Source organism: Dioscorea cayenensis, chromosome 17, assembly GCF_009730915.1.
Source record: "Dioscorea cayenensis subsp. rotundata cultivar TDr96_F1 chromosome 17, TDr96_F1_v2_PseudoChromosome.rev07_lg8_w22 25.fasta, whole genome shotgun sequence".
NCBI classification, from domain to species: domain Eukaryota; kingdom Viridiplantae; phylum Streptophyta; class Magnoliopsida; order Dioscoreales; family Dioscoreaceae; genus Dioscorea; species Dioscorea cayenensis.
In genome coordinates, this window is record NC_052487.1 from 15,852,494 (window position 1) to 15,870,085 (window position 17,592).

A 17,592-nucleotide genomic window follows, 5' to 3' on the forward strand; every position below is an offset into this window, starting at 1 on the left:
AACAAGGAGTACAACACTCACTCACTCTCACAATACAAAGAATATCCTCTCTAGATTGCCCGATGGCCACACACTCAACTCTTACCAATGATTCTCTCACCGGTTGGCTCATCCTAAATCTTTAAGCAGGATTTCTTATATAGACGCACTGACGTCTAATAAAGTTACCTCTTTTAGAATTCTCCTCGGCTTCCTAACTTAGACACCTTCCAAAGTTAGATGTTGCAACACCCAGTTGCAACATGGCCCACCTTACTGAACATGACTGAGTTCTAGCCAGATACACCCGAATCTGCGACCTTCAAACTCCCGGTTCCTTCAGCCCGCCTCCTAGCAGTTGACTCGACCCGAGCTCCTCCTGCCTGCAGCTACTTCCTTACTCACGTCACTTCAGAAGGTCTCCCTTTCCTGAGGGACGTGCCCACCAAGTCACAAGCGACCATCTCACCAAAGATAGCCAGCGAAGATCTCCCGATCTTCTTTCCAAACTTGGCCCAAGTTTGGTCTTCCCAAATGATCTACGTTTAACTCATGGAAATATTGTTACTAAACTTGATCTCATCTTCATCCAAGTTTAGCCTTGAATATCTTCAAGCATGATCTTCAATCATCCATGCTTGGATCTTCAAATCTCTAATCATATCTCTTGCAATCTTCAATCAATCTCCACACATGATTAGTCTCTATGAATAGTTCCGCTCATAGATAGCTCTTGGATCTTCCTTGAAATTGAGTTTGCTAAATATGGTCTTGATAATCTCCTTGGCATGTCTTCTTACCTTATTTAGTTTGTGTCTTCAAATAGCTTCACACCAAACTAAACCTTGTGTCTTCTAATAGCTTCATACCAAGTTTAACTTTTGTCTTCTAATAGCTTCATACAATCTTCATGATATTGAATTCTTGCCAATGATAGAATATTCATCTCTCTTCAAATAGATCTTTCTAAAAAAGAACTAAAAGGGTACCCTTCAAAATAAAGGAACTAAAAAGGTAAGTTAGGAAAAATATAGGGACTGTTTAGAGAATTACACCTATTATCAATAACTAGCTCATGAAAATAAAATATAAAAATTTCTATATGTGCAGGTTTTCTGAGTATTGTAGGGTGGCAAATGTAAATATCATGGAATTGTAAACTTATTAAAGTTTCCCGAGAATGACTATAAAATGGTTTTCCCCTTCCTTATGAATATGCCTTTTGTGTTTGTGTACTCAATCTAGAGTCTTGTGCATTTGGATGTTTTAAAAGGTTAAACTTTGAACTTGATTAAGATGAAAGTATTAAATGGTGCTATATTCTGTAGAATTTGAAATAAAAAAAAAACAAATTTATTTGAAAAAGATAGCATTTAAAAAATTTTAATTAGCTCCTTTATTAAAAAAATGAAAAAATGAAAAAGTTTAAATACTAAATGATAATAAAAATGATCTAATTTCCCGTTAAAATAAATTATTAGAATAAACAAATAAAAGAAATTTGGTAGCGTTAATAATAAACTATATTTCTGAAAAATGTTTTCTATTAGAATTAATTAATAACTATAATAATAAATTAATCACAATAATAAGGTTAATACTTAATAAATATTTACTAATTATAATAACATAACAAATTGATATATGAAAAGATATAGGGGTAATCTTACCATTAGTGACTACACCCCTAAAATACATCAAACCAAACATATGTTTTGTAATTCCAGATTTACAAATCTTTTTAACAAACAAAAATTCTTATTATACAAGATTTCTAGTTACATCCAATCAAACACTAGATTTACCTGCACTACTTTTTAAAAACTAAGTATTTCCAATTATAATGTAATTGGAAATCCACTATATTTAGAATTACCTCAAACCAATTGCCACCTTAGTTTATTAAAACTAGATTGGAGAAACCCATGCCTATATTTTTGCTATATTTTTATTTATTTATTTATTTGGCTATTTTTGGTATTTTTATGTGAAAAATAGTTGTTTGTTTGGTAAATGATTGATGAAGATATATATATATATATATATATATATATATATATATATATATATATATATATATATATATATATATATAATATTTGCAATATTCTTCTTCACGATGAAGATATAGGGGCTACACCAATGCAATGGTGATGATTTAGTATTTGGGCATAGTTGCTTTTAAACGTTTGAATAGGTTAATATTTTGGCTTAATAGAACAAAAAATTTTAGCATCTAATAGGTTATTTTGAAATATTTATAAATAATAATTTTGTTTGATAAAATTATGTTAAATTTTAATTTTAAAAATATTTTAAATTTTTTCTATAATTACTTAAAACATCTAATAAATTTTTAAAAAATCTATACATAACCTTTGAGATTGGGTAAGAAAAATAGACTTTTTAATATTCTATTAAGAATACAATTTTACAATTATATATATTAATTTATAAAAGACTATATATGTATAGATTTTTTTATATCCAAAATTATCGACACAAAAGATAAGATGTATAATTGTGATGGATACTAAATCATTAAAATTGAAATTTTAATAGTGATAAAATTATTAGATATCTCAACTAATCCAAACTATAATGTCAATTAACTTTTCAAAAATATATAACCCAATAACATTGTTAAGAAATTTAATTTTTGTGATAATATTTAGTAGCCGTTAATTGTTGAATTTTTTGTGTCAAAATTGTTGTAATAAAAAATATATGTTGAGTGACGGAGAACATGTTTACCACATTGAATGGAATATTATAGTGAAGACAATATTTCTTGTCACAATTACCATCATTCTCATGATGAAATTTTTTATGCCAAATCTTATATGTTTTTAGTGATGAACACTGAACACAAAAAAAAAAATATTTTTTTTGCCACTATTAATATATTAATAGTGACATATATTAAATTGTCACAATTATCACTATAATGTGACAAAAACATAAGTTATCCCAACTAATTTAAATAATAGCGTCCAATTGACCCAAAAAATCTAATATTTGTGGCCAGATAACATGGTTATACAAAAAGTTGTCACTAAAAATCATAACTATCGTAGTGAAAGAAAACACTTGAAAATTTATTACTAATAATAAGCAAAATATTACATGCGATATTAAAAATTAGAAAATGAAACAATTCATTGTAACATGTTTGAACTAGATGAAACATGCAAAGAATTAAATCCTCATAACAGTAATAATATTGAGAGTTCTTTAAATTCTAGTGGATAGAATGAAGAAAATGCAACTCATATATATAAAAAATAACAAATGTCAAAATGAATAATCTTCATATCTGGGATTAGATTTATATAATCAAAGAATTTGGAAAATTATTAATTCTAACTTGACAGATTTAGTTGTTTAAAGGCAACCTACTAAAAATAAAGCTGTTAGTTTAAATTTTTCAAGGGATGATAGCTCTAGAGTCTAGACCTTTTCTAATTATATATTACACTAGGAAATTGCTAAGTTTAAAAAAAAAATTTATAGAAGATGTCTAGTTTACTAAAAGAAAATAGACAAAGCTTTTTAAATATTAAATTTTTTTAAAAAATAAATTTTGGCATAAACCATTCTATTACATAGACTTAATTCCTTCTTTAATCCATTTTTATTTAAAAAAATAATCTATCTGCAATACATCCAAAAAACTCAATTAAAATAGACTTTTTTTCCCTTTTGAGATGCAAAATTATCTATTAAATTATGGTATTCAAGTCGGGATACCATATTTTTCTCAATAAAAATAATGGCATATCCATGTAATCTTCTTGTGACATAGTTAATTGTAAAAATAATTTTATTAAATTTAATTTATAAAAAAAAAACTTTTTTTTACTGAAGCAACTGCAATAAGCATAATTAATAGTATTCTGCAAGCAACCCAACTATTTGGAAATGTATTTAGTTTTTGTGTAAAATTAAAAACTTTTAATGGTGTTTTTGTTTCTTCTTGAAAAACATTTTTTAGAACTTTAAATTCAGAAAATAAGTCCAAATCATTTATATCGAAAGATATGCCTTATTTAGAAAACTTACAAATTTAATACAACATATTTTCAATCTATTATCATCTACAAGTTTTACCTTGTCTGAATTAGATTAAAAAAAATTAAAAAAACATTTTCATATATTTTGAATTGCTCAACTATTTGGAAATGCATTTAGTTTTTGTGTAAAATTAAAAACTTTTAGTTTTTGTGTAAAAAAGCAATCCAACTATTTGGAAATGCATTTAGTTTTTGTGTAAAATTAAAAACTTTTAGTGGTGTTTTTGTTTCTTCTTGAAAAACATTTTTTAGAACTTTAAACTCAGAAAATAAGTCTAAATCATTTATATCGAAAGATATGCCTTATTTAGAAAACTTACAAACTTAATACAACATATTTTCAATCTATTATCATCTACAAGTTTTACCTTGTCTGAATTACATAAAAAAATTAAAAAAATATATTCATATATTTTGAATTGCTCAAATCTAATCTCAAAAGAAAAAAATAGCTTGATTAGCTATACAAATTAAATAATTAATTATTGAATCTTCTTCTAGTAAATATGTTATTAAGTATGTTATCTCACTGGTATCATTTTCCTCAAATTATTATTTTTTTATAAATTATTCTCTTCCATGAAATACATGATTCTTATTCATTTGAATAGCTATTCTCTTAGCTTAAATATTTTATACTACTGCAAATTCATTTTCTCTATATATAATTTTTTAAGAAATGCAAGAAAATGCACTAATATCGTATAGAGTATTTGCAATTTATAATTTATTTATGTCCCTCACATTCAATCTATTATAATTTACATTTGTAGTGTTCATTTAGTTCAAGATAAACTGTATTGAATTTGGTGTTTGAAATTTGAATTTGTTTAATACAAAATTTTAGTTTAGTTATTATTAATTAAAATTTATTTAAAAATTAAAAAGTTCTTTGATTAATAATTTTTAAAATATATATATTTATAAAATACAAATAAATATTAAGTAAAAAAATTAACTTTTATCAATGGCTAGTTTAATTGCAATTAATATAATTAGACTCTTAAAAAATATAATAAAATTAGTAAATATTATAAATAAAAAACCATCAATATAAATAAATAACGTTCAATGACGTTTACCCATATATATATACACACACATATAGATATATACACACATTTATACTTCAGTGCATAATGCAGCCCACATCTATCCTAAAGAGAGTAGTTATTTTAATCAATTTTGATAAAAAAATAAAAAATAAAAAATAAAAAATAAAAAATCCAACTTATCCTCCGACAAGAACCACCACTCAGCATAAGACAAGTAACAAATTCCATTATTATTATATAATAATAATAAAAGCCAGCTGGACTCACAACTGCGTGTTTTCCGCATCAAAATCCACACCCTATTCCATTACCAGTAATAAAGATTTTTATATTAGGCCCTCCAGTGAAATTACATGCCAATGCTTAGCTTTTCCAAATTTTATGCTATTTTTTCAATTCTATTTTTATTTATCATTTATACATATTATTAAAATAAATATATAATTTATTAAAAAAAAAAATGTATAATCTACTACCAGAAAACAAGAGAGTGTTTGAAAAAAAAAAATTAAATTTTTTTATAACATTTAAATTTTTATTTAAACTATTTATAATATTAATAATTGAATAACATTAATTACACATAATTATTTATATAATAAATATCCATAAAAATTTTTGACATTCTAAATATACAATAACTTCATGGTAAAAATTGTTTAATTATATTATTTTATATATGATATTGCCTCAAAATTTTAAAATTTTTCATAAAATTTTAAAAACTCCGAAATGATGGAGAAAATACCTAATTTATATTAATTGAGTTGAAATACTTAGATAAGCATATCATTGATTTCAGTATGCACATCATAAATTCTTATTAAAAATTTAAAAAAAAATAAATACTCAATGTTAATGAAAATCATAATTTTTTTACTAAAATTAAAAACATCTTCCTATTTTAACCTAATTTAAACCATAAAAAGTTGATAACAAAATAATAGATAATATAAAATAAAAATAAAATCCAAATCTATTTTGAAAATTGAGGCAATGACCAGGAATGTCATTATCTACCCAAGAAAGTGCTAATTATAAATATATATATATATATATATATATATTCAGTATTCAGTCAAGTCCTTCAGGCATTTCATCCATCTTTCGGCATTTCATAAATCTTTCAAAATCCAATGCTGTCAAACATAATTACCAAAACTTCAAAAAAAAAATCACATCCAAATTTTTTTAATAGCTAGACAATCACAATCACAGTGGAGAATTAAAAAAAGATCTAAACTTGAGTATCTTTCTGAGTGTTTTGTGGAGGACGATGATGAGCGTTCTTCTCTCACAAACGGATCTCTCCGATCCATCTCTCTCCGGCCATTAGCCGCCAGATCTCAGCACCGGAATCCGATCACCGATCCATCCCTGGACTCCACTCCAACCCTACACCCCTTCACCGTCTCCACCCGATGCGTGAAAAACTTCAAAACCCTAACCCTACCTTTCAACCTCATCATCGATTCCATCTCCAAATCCCCTCCTCCAGCCACCATCGGAATCTTATCCACGGTGAAGCTCGCCGCCATGTACTGAGTTCTCCCGCCGCCGATCTCCCCGGCCGGGATGAACATAAAACCGACCTGGCTGCCGCCGTAGACGAGCTGCAGCGTGCTGTCGTAGTGGGAGAAGGCGTCGCGGTTAGGGTTTCGTACGGCAGCGTACTGCGCGAATGTGAAGCTGACGGTGCCGTTGCCGCCGGAGAAGCCGCCGGGGAGCTGGACAGCGGAGACGGAGATGGTGGGGTCACGGGGCCGGAAGAGGATGAAGAAAACAAGGGCGAGGCCGGCGATGAGGAGGATGAGGAACGTGGCGGCGACAAAGCAAGAGGCGAGATTGGTTTTGGAAGGAGAGCGAGGGTGAGGGTGAGGGTGAGGGTGAGGGTGAGGGTGAAGCCAAGGAGGAGGAGGGGAAACGGCCATTGGGGAAACGGGATCGGGGTTCGCGTTTCCCCCGCCTGAGAACTCTTCTTGGCAGAGTTTGTCTTCTTTGTGTTACTTGGGTTAGAAGTGATGATGGTGAGCTTGGAAGTGTGTGAGACTTTTGAAAAGGGAGGAGAAGGTGAGGGGAAGGTGGTGGGTGGGATGCAGTGGTGGGCACGTGTTTTGCTCGTGGGGCATGGTTTTTAAATAAAAAAATAAAAAAATAAAAAAATAAAAGATTGCTCACATTTATCTTTAAAAAAACTCTTTATTTGTTTTTTTTTTTAAAAAAAAAAGGTGTTTTCCAGAACATTAGAGGAAAAATTATGATATTTTTTTATTTTTATTTTTTTAAAATGATTTTTTAAGAAGGGAAATGATTTTTAATTTGACTGAAGTTCTTTGTTGGTGATTTAGATTTATTTTTATTAAAAACATGATATCTTTCAAAATTAAAGAAACTTGTTGTGATTTTAAGAATACTGCATTAATAAAAGTTGTCTTTGTAAATCTTTTTTTTTTTTAATTTTGATGTGTTGTTTGGATTTATGTGTGTCTTTTTAAAAAGAAAGTGAGAAAAAAAGAGAGAGATGACACGGAGAATATATTATCTAATTTCTTTTGAGCATTTTCATCCGAATAAATAATACAAATTTTTTTTTTTTTCATTTTTCTCTCGGATGAGGTACTTAATTCAGCACCTTCAAGCTCATGCGCTAGGCATCTTGTCTGTAAGGCTTTTTTGAGCATTCCAAACACGCAGTTATATGATATTAGTTTCACCACTACTGATTTAATAGAAATTTTAAATTAATACAATGTTGACAAAATATTTTTTATATATAATTATAATGTTATTAATTGATAAATAATAATAATAATAACTGCAGCTCCTAAGCGTGTCTTAAAAAAAAAAATGTTTTAACAAATGCAGGTTAAAAAATTACACTGATATGTCTTAGTACTCACAATTTCAAATAACCAGTTCAAAACAAAACAAGTTCAATTTTCCGTGAAATAAACGATTATCATCTCCACATATACTGTCAATTTATTACATGTAATTCTACATTTCTCAAGTGAATGTATCAGGGACATTTCAGGAAAATACAATGTTGAATAGGGAAAATTGAATTTCTGTACAGCAGAATTTTTGTACAATGCAGCTAAGAATGGTTATTTGAGAATTTACAACAAAGCACATGGAACACAGTAACAGTTTAAGTATACAAAGATCAGGTCAGGGATGATGTGCCAAAAGAATTCAATATGGAATGTATTCAAGAGCCAGAATTCAGTGACCTGAATCGATCATTTGAAGCAAGTTCATCGGGTGGCACATGACAGTGTGCTCGCCGGACCAAATGTTGTTTGCAAGGATCCGGTTCACTGCATCGGTTGGGTGGAATTCATCCCACCACACATAAGTTGATGCATTGCTGCATGCCATCTCCGGCAATAGGCACATAATGGAGCCTCTATACTTGCCAAGTCCGCAACAAGCCTCGGTTGTGGTCTGAAAACCTGTGTCGAAATCAGAAATTAGCACACAAGGCACCAAAAGTTGAATCCCTTGTGAGGGAATGCAGCAGTGGTCCTCACCATAGAGGTTTCGGTTGGCTAGTATGTCCATGGAGCCATTAAATGCATCACAGAAAGTGATTTTGGCGTCAGAAAGTTCATGGTTGAGCTCATCTATCATGTACCTCATTGCATAATTGAATTCTATTACCACATTGTTGATCTCATCCACACACTCGCCATTCTTACTGCCGTAAAGCATCAGGTAGTGTGGGGTGCAACCAATTGGAGCTATCCCCATGAATACCACTTTCCGCACATTCTTCTCATATAATGTCTGCATTCAAGCGCAAAATTTGCATCTATGTCAAATATAGAAATATAGTTTGAGAATGCTTCTTTCATAAATTTGCAAAAATTCATCACATGATGCACATCGAAAGAATCTTCAAATCATAATTGCAGAATTCACAAGAAGAAACTATCTGGAAGAAATTCCTTGATGTAGGTGATTTTCCTGATTTTATTCTTTATATTTGAGGAATCAAGCAAATAGCAATCACATATGTAACTCAACAAATGCACCAAGCATGGCCAACAAACATACAAGGTGAGCTCTCATTGTTTCGTCATTCAAGAGTCACTCAACCACAATTTTCAAGTGATTGACAAGTAGAACCTTTTTTAAGTGAAAAGGACATTATCTTAAGCAACAGAATTCTCAATGTCAAACAATTTGATGGTGAAGTTATAACTGCAATGCATGTGTCCAAAATTTTCAAGTAATTGACAGGTAGAACCCTTTTTAAGTGAAAAGGACATTAACTTAAGCACCAAAATTCTCAATGTCAAACAATTTAATAGTGAAGTTATAACTGCAATGCATCTGTGTCCTAAGCAGCAGGTCTTCTATCAATGTGAGGATAACATATACATGATTTGGCCATTCTGTGCTCATTGGTGATCAAAATGGTAATTTTCTATCTAGAAATAACTCTTAAATCCCACAAATAAGTATCTTAATGCCAAAACGAGGAAAATATGAGCACTGACAACCCAAGAAACTATGGCACATGAAGCAAGTCCACCTCCTTAAACTCCATATCTTAATAGTAGAAAAACATAGCACCTTGATTTCCTGTTTCAGGGTGTTCGCTAACATTTGGTTGAATTCCCAAGGCAAGAACAACGAAAGCACAGCGGACGTGTTCTGCATGTAGTAATGTATGAAGTCATTGCTCCCAATGGAGATGTAGAACACCGACCTCGAGATGAAATCAGCTGCTGCTGCCACCCCGAGATCCATCTCTAACTGCTGGAATGTGTCTATCAGCTGTAGGATCTGCTGTGTCAAGGAAATGTGTTGGCCCTGCATTCATGAGGGGAAAAAAAATTCAACATTTCCTATCCACCATGGAAACTAACAAATTATGAGCTTTGAAACAAAATTCAGCAAACTCTTGATCAATAATTCATGACAATTAACATTTTTTCCAAGAAATAGTATGATTTGACAATTTAATCACGGAAATTCACAGTTATCATTTTACTTCAAGAACTAGCCACAAAATTTGGCATTCAGACATTTCAAATTGGCATCATGATGAGAAATTAGCATAAAAAATAGGCATAATAAAAATCTTTTTTTAAAGAACTAACATAAAAAAAAAATCCATCTCAAGAATCATACAAATCTCATTGTTTGGCATAGTACCAGATCAGAACCACTGGAGAAGAGAATCCCAGAAGCCGCAGACGCATAGTTGAGCCCATGGATCATATCCTCAATACGCCCACTCCGTCCCAAGTATGGCGGCACGAATGGCAGACCTAATCTCTCCGCTGAATCCCATTCCCCAAAGAAATCCATAGGAGAAATTCAGTTCTTAGATCCAAATGGAAGAACAAACGAAGCCAAACTCAAGAAATTCAAATCCCAAACAGAGGGATCGATGAGCCAAAAGTTAGCAAGCAATCAAACCTAGAAAGTCGACGATGACCCGGCCATTGGAGAAGCGGCCGGTGGGGCGGTGAGTGTCGAAGTCGCGGCCGTATGGGGGACGATCGGCGCGGGCGAAGGTGCCCAAGTAGTTGTTGGTGCCGGAATCCACAGTGGAGTCACCGAGTACGAAGAGCGCCGGAGCGAGAGGGAAAGGGGGGAGAACTGGTAATGGCGCCACAATGGGAGCAGCGGTAGTGGAGGGCTGGCCGTCGCCGGCGACGGGGATGAAGGCATCGATGAGGAAGTGAGATGGTTTGTGGAGGGATGGATCTTGGAGAGATGGAGAGGAGGAGGAGGAGGAGGAGGAGGAGGAGAAGGTGAGGAAAAGTGGAAGGAGAGAGGAGAGAAGGAGCCTTGCCGCCATTGTTGGCTCTGAGCTTCCAAATCGTGGTACTCAAACTGCGATGGTTTCTCGATTCCCGTTTCTCGTTCCGCGAGTTGAGCAAAGGTGGTATCTTAATTGTTAACATTATTAAGTAAATTAATGAAAAATGAGCAAACTTTGTGTGCGTGCGTGCGTGCGTGCGTGCGTGCGTGTGTGTGTGTGTGTGTGTGTGTGTGTGTTTTTTAAAAGTTAACTGAGTAATTTATTTGTGTAGTATAGATCTTGTTGGTAAGGGTTGGGAATAAATATAATGTTACTAGAAATCATATTTCTTAGTAGGAGCTTGCAAATGGAGAGGTTTGTATAGAAAAAGGTGCCATTTTAAGAGAAATTATTGCTTATTATCAATTTTTTTTTTGGAGTATAAATGATGATAAAAGCCCTAGTTCAAGTCAGTACAACAGTTTTCTTTTTTTTAACAAAAAAAAAAAAACAACTTGGTCTATTGTGGGTTTGGAATCTTTGGATATTATTGAGGCTGTGAAGGACTACTTTAGAATGGTGTCATTCTCAAACAAACTAATTCTATTGTTATTAAACTTGTTCATAAAGTATTAAATTCTAAATCTTTGAATGAATATATTGACATGTTGCAATGTCTTGTACAAAGTGATTTAAAATATTTTAGCGGTAAGGTTGAGGGGTGTTTAGTAGGGCTGTAAACGAGCCAATACGTTCGTTAAAAGCTCGAAGCCTCGGCTCGTTAAGGGCTCGGCTTGACTCGTTCATTAAGTTAAATGAGTGATTCTCAAGCCCGATTATTAAGCTCGTAAAATAAACGAATCGAGCCTGAACACCATCAAGCTCTACTCGTTAAGGTCGTGAGCAGACTAATTTATATGAATAATTAAAAGCTCGTTTATATGAATCGTTAAAAGCCCGTTTATATGCTCATTTATATGAATCGTTAAAAGCCCGTTTATATGAATCGTTAAAAACTCGTTAATATGTATTGTTAAAGAACTTGTATAATGTATCAATTAAAGCTTGTTTATAAGAATCGTTAAAGGACTTGTTTAACATCTCATTAATAGCACATTGATAAAAATCATTAAGGGATTTATTTATAGTATCAATGTATCATATACATTTACATATGTGTTATGTTTATTGTTTTGTAGGAGTTTTCAAGCTATGGAAGCAATGAATTTATGGCTAAAATGAAACTCTTCTTATATGAACAATTGTAGACTTAATTATGTTGATTTTGAATTATGCGAAGACTTCATTGATGTTTGATTTTGAACATGGTTTATTTTGATGTCTAATTATGCTAAGTATGACTTGAATCTTTATGTGATGGTTTTTTATTTTTCTAATTTTAGACTTGATTGTTTTAGTGTTTCACAACAAGATTTGAAAGATGAGCAATTGAGCATAGATAGCTTGATGATTGTAACCCTTATTCATTTTGTTATTATTGTTTAATGAGGCTTTTGACAAGTTTGAACTCGAGCCAAGCTTTAAATGATTCCCAAGCTCAAATCGAGCCGAGCTTTAAATGATTACCGAGCTCAAATCGAGCCGAGCCTTAAATGATTCCCGAGCTCGAGCCTAGCCGAGCCTGCATTAAACAAGCCTCAATGATATTTTATTTAATATAAAAATTAAAATTAAAAAAATTATCGAGCTTAAATGATCTAACAAGTCGAGCCCGAGCCTTTAATTTTCTTAACGAGCCAAGCCCGAGCCTCATTAATGAAACTCGAAATAAGCTCTGCTCGAGCTCGAGCTCGATCAAAATAGTAACGAGTAGAGCTTGAACATAGCCAAGCTTGGCTCGGCTTGGCTCGTTTACAACCCTAGTGTTTAGGACATATTAATTCATTTAAATCAGTCTGCTTTTAATCCTAGTAGGAGAATAGCTTATAATGTACTTCTTGCACATGAATTGATTAGAAGCAACCATAGGAACAAGGATGATTATTGTACTTTTGAATTTGATCTTCATAAAGCTTATAACTAAGTTTCATGGGACTTTGTTGAGGAGATATTATTAGCTTTCAAATTTCTTTCCCATTTTATCAAGTTGGTTATAAATGGTGTGAGATCTTGCATGCATGTTTTGAGTGTTAATTGACAGGTAAGTGGAAGGGGTTTTCCTAGGCAAGCAAGGACTAAGGTAGGATGGCCCTATTGCCCCTTTGTTATTTGATATTGAGGATCGTAATGGAGTGAGGATGGGGTTGGCCACCATATATCTTGCCCCATGCCCCGACCTGTTTTTAACTTCTTAATACCATAATCGCCTCGCAAATTTTTTTACACTCCCTCCCCCGCCCCCACTTTTTACAAGAGTCGAGATAAAAAATAAAAATTTTCACTATTTTTAGTATGTGTTTGGATGGGGGTTTTGATTACTCAAGAATGGAAATTGCCATATATCCCAAGAGAAGCACATGTTTGGGGAAGCTAGGGAATGAGAATAGATTCCCTGGTTAAAGCAATAGAGGGTTGGTTTTCATTACCTCTAAATTTAGAGGTAATGGATGGGAATTAAAGGGAATTGACAGAAATACCCTTCTCTAATAATATTTAATTATAATTAACCCAATCAAAGTCAGGAAAGAAAGTAAGCAAAAGAAACAAAACTGAAAGCCTAGGTCTAAGAATGCAATGCAATCCTAAAACGATCCTAGGGTTGGCTCAACACTGGGTTTCAAGGTTTCCAATGAGCTCCTAAGGGTTCTTGGTCTCAAACCAAAACAAGGAAGCAATGAAGCAAGAAAATAAGCAAGTTCTACCTGTGTTACAGTAATGCTATAGTGGCAGAGCTATAGTGACCATGAATTCCAACAAGAAATGGTTCCAAGATACACTTAATCACGGAGAAAATGGAAACACCTACACTCTTCTCAAGCATTCAAGCACTTAACATTCAAGAAAGAGGACAAGAATCAAGCTCATTATAAACAACCCTAGATCTTACATTCTCATCCAAACACAATGGAGAAACAAGGAGAGAACAAGAAGGATAGAAGTGTTTACCATGCTAATCTCAAGGGAAAAGGAAAGAATGAAGGTTGGAGCTTCAATTCACCAAGGGATATGGAGGATCATCCAAGGTTCTTTTCTTCTCCAAGAGATAGCTAAGAGAATGAGAGGAAAAGAGGGAAGAAAGGCATAAAAAAGGGTTTAGGGCTATAGAAAAGACACAAATGCCCTTTCCTCTTGATTCTAGACTCAAAAAACGCTGCCAAAAGCGCGTTGTGCGACCTCAGGTATGGGCGCATGAGTAGCCGCACAACCCAGGGTTGTGTCATGTTGTTTTCTATGCCATGCAGGCTACCGTGCGCCTGTATGGCAAGCTGTATAGTTGCATGGCCAATTCTTGCGGGTGCCATGCGAGTGCATGATAGGCTGCACTATTTATTGGTTGTGTCAGACAGGCACCCTTATGGGCGTACACTCGCCCATGGGAGACAAAAACAATACAAAAATAGCTCTAACAGGCTCCAAACCACTCGGTAAATATTATTGAGGTAAATACAAAGAGAAGTCCACCAAAACTTTGAGTTAACACTCTAGAAATGATTGAAATACCACACTCTACCCCCCTTAAAGAAATTTCGTCCTCAAAAGTTTTTGCTTACCTTGCTCCTGGAAAAGATGAGGATGACTTCACTTCAATGCCACCTTGGTCTCCCATGTCATCTCCTCTACGAAATCGCTTCTCCAAAGCACTTTGACCATCGAGATCACCTTCCAACGTAAACTCTTCTCTTGTCGATCTAAAAACTTAACCAATAGCACGGTAAAGCTCAAGTCTTCTCACAACTCCACAAGAGGGGTTTCAAATGTGTATGATGGGTCAGGCACATTTTTTCAACACTGAAACATGGAAGACATTATGGATCTTCTCTAACTCTGTTAGTAATTCCAAGCGATAGGCGACCAGTCCAATCCTGTCAACAGTAGAAAATGATCTAATATACTGGAGATTCAATTTCCCTCTCATATGGAAATGAATTACCCCCTTATATGGAGTGATCTTCAAGAACACATGGTCACCAACTTCAAACTCCAAATCTCTCTTCTGGGTATTAGCATAACTCTTTTTCCTATCTTGGGGCGGTTTTCAACCTATCTCGAATTAGCTTCACTTTATCCACAGTTTCATTAATCAATTCCACACTTTGTAATTTCCTCTTACCAGCCTCATTCCAATAAAGAAGGGTTCTACACTTCTGTCCTAACAATGCTTTATATATCGCCATGTGGTTGTTAGCCTAAAAACTATTGTTGTATGTAAGCTCAACAAGTGGCAAATGCTTAGCCTAACTTCCATTGAAATCAAGGACACAAGCTCTCAACATGTCCTCAAGGGTCTGAATTGTCCTCTTGGACTGACTATCTGTTTGAGGGTGGTACACTATGGTGAATTTCAAGGTAGTACCAAGGGTTTCTTGAAATCTAGGCCAGAACTGTGAAGTAAATCTAGGATCACAATCTGAAACAATAAAAAATATCACTCCATGAAGCTTGACTATCTCATCCACATAAAACCTTGCCAACATCTCTAAAGAATACTTGCCATGGATAGCTAGGATATGAGCTGACTTAGTTAAACGGTCAACGATCACCCAAACTACATTAAGACCCTGAGGCAAACATGGCAAACCAACCATAAAATCTATGGTCACATGTTCCCACTTTCACTTAGGAGTCGGTAGAGGCTGCAACAATCCTGAAGGTTACTAATGCTCAATTTTCACCTATTGGCACACCAAGCAATGAGCTACAAATTTGGCTATCTCTGGCTTTATCCCCGGCCACCGATACTCTCCCTTGATGGTCTAGTACATCTTTGTACTCAAAGGATAAACTATGTAAATCAAAGAATGAGCCTCCTCTAAAATGGCTCTTCGAAGATTAGGATCCTTCGGGATGCAAACCTACCTTAAAACTCCAAAAGACCATCACTTCGCACACTTAAGTCATTAGTAATTCCTTCCTTCAACCTCTACCTCTCATAGGCTAATTTTTCATCCATTGTTTGAGACTCCAAAATTTGCTCCAACAATGACAATCTCACAACAAAACTTGTCAATAGGGCTCCACTAGCTTCGGATTTGAGTTCTAAACCCAACTCTTGAATGGATTGGAGTTGTCATAGGTATGCCACCCTCATAGAAGCTAGATTAAAAGAAATTTCCTACTCAAGGCATATGCTACCATGTTGGCCTTGCCTGGGTGGTAGTCTATGACTAAGTCGTAGTCCTTGATCAACTCTAACCATTGTCATTAAGTCAAATTCAACTCCTTTTGGGTGAAGAGATATTTCATGTTCTTATGGTCTAAGAAATTCCAACACCACTCTCTAAACAAATAGTGCCACCAAATCTTCAACGCAAGCACTATAACCATGAGCTCCAAGTCATGGGATGGGTAATTTAACTCATGCTTCTTAAGCTATCATGAAGCATAGGCTATCACCTTTCCTTATTGCATAAACACAACCCAGACCTTGATGTGAGACATCACTAAACACCACCAACTCTTTCCCACTAGTGGATAAGGCAAGAATAGGTATGGATGTCAATCGATCTTTAAGAGTTTGGAAACTCCGCTCATACTTCTCATTTCAATCAAACTTTATCTCTTTCCTAGTTAATCTCGACAAAAGAGTTGCGATTGAGGAAAAACCATCCACAAAACATCGATATTAACCTGCCAAACCAAGAAAACTCTGACCTTCGGTCATATTCTTTGGTGGTTCTCAATTAACAATAGCCTCCACCTTCTTTGGGTTAATGAAGATCTCATCTTCGGACATGATATGACCATGGAATCCCACTTCACTAAGCCAAAACTCACACTTGGAAAACTTGGCATACAACTGCTACTCTCGAAGAGTCTGTAGAACTATATGCAAATGTTGCGCATGATCCTCATCCGTAGGTGAGTATACCAAGATTTCATTGATAAACACAATCACAAACTTATCCAAGTAAGGCCAGAAAATTTAGTTCATCAAGTCCATGAATGTTGCAGGAGCATTCATCCATCCAAATGGCTTGACACAAAACTCATAGTGACCATAATGAGTGTGAATAGCCGTTTTCGCCACATTGCCTTCCTTAACCTTCAACTGATGGTATCTCAAATGCAAGCCAATATTAGAGAACACACTTGCTCCCTTCAACTGATCGAACAAATCATCAATCCTTGTTAAGGGATACTTGTTCTTAATGGTCACACTGTTGAGTTATCGGTAGTCAATACACAACCTCAAGGAACCGTCCTTCTTCTTCACAAAAAGCATTGGCACACCCGAAGGTAAAACACTCGGATGAATAAAACCTTTGTCCTCAAGTCTTACAATTGAACTTTCAATTCCTTAAGCTCTGTTGGCGCCATCCTGTAAGGTGCTTTAGAAATTGAAGCCTTATTAGGCAGCAGATTGATAATAAACTCAATTTCCCTGTTAGGTGGCAATCCTGGTAACTTCTCTATAAACACATCAGAGAATTCTACTACCACTGGCACATTTTCCAACCTTAGCTCTGCAATACTGGAATCCACCACATGAGCTATGTACACTTGGCAACCCTTATTTACCGACTTCCTAGCTTTAAGGGACGAGATTAAACACATAGGAAGGGTTCTCCTTTCTCTCACAAAAACTACAGAAGTCTCATGAGGC

At 34.1% G+C, this 17,592-nt stretch overlaps 2 protein-coding genes across 2 annotated transcripts; both read right to left on the reverse strand.

Moving 5' to 3' along the window:
* Window positions 1–6,334: 6,334 nt before the first annotated feature.
* LOC120280698 lies at window positions 6,335–7,173 on the reverse strand. The gene has a single exon (XM_039287625.1). The coding sequence runs from the start codon at window positions 7,036–7,038 to the stop codon at window positions 6,454–6,456; it is 585 nt and encodes a 194-aa protein (XP_039143559.1). The 5' UTR covers window positions 7,039–7,173; the 3' UTR covers window positions 6,335–6,453.
* Window positions 7,174–7,946: 773 nt separating this feature from the next.
* On the reverse strand, window positions 7,947–10,984 carry LOC120280231 (GDSL esterase/lipase At5g08460). The gene is made up of 5 exons (XM_039287006.1): window positions 10,541–10,984; window positions 10,274–10,401; window positions 9,689–9,928; window positions 8,641–8,896; window positions 7,947–8,562 (listed from the first exon to the last, which is right to left on the reverse strand). Exons 1-5 carry the CDS (start codon window positions 10,923–10,925, stop codon window positions 8,333–8,335), a joined length of 1,239 nt encoding a protein of 412 aa, XP_039142940.1. The 5' UTR covers window positions 10,926–10,984; the 3' UTR covers window positions 7,947–8,332.
* Window positions 10,985–17,592: the final 6,608 nt, after the last annotated feature.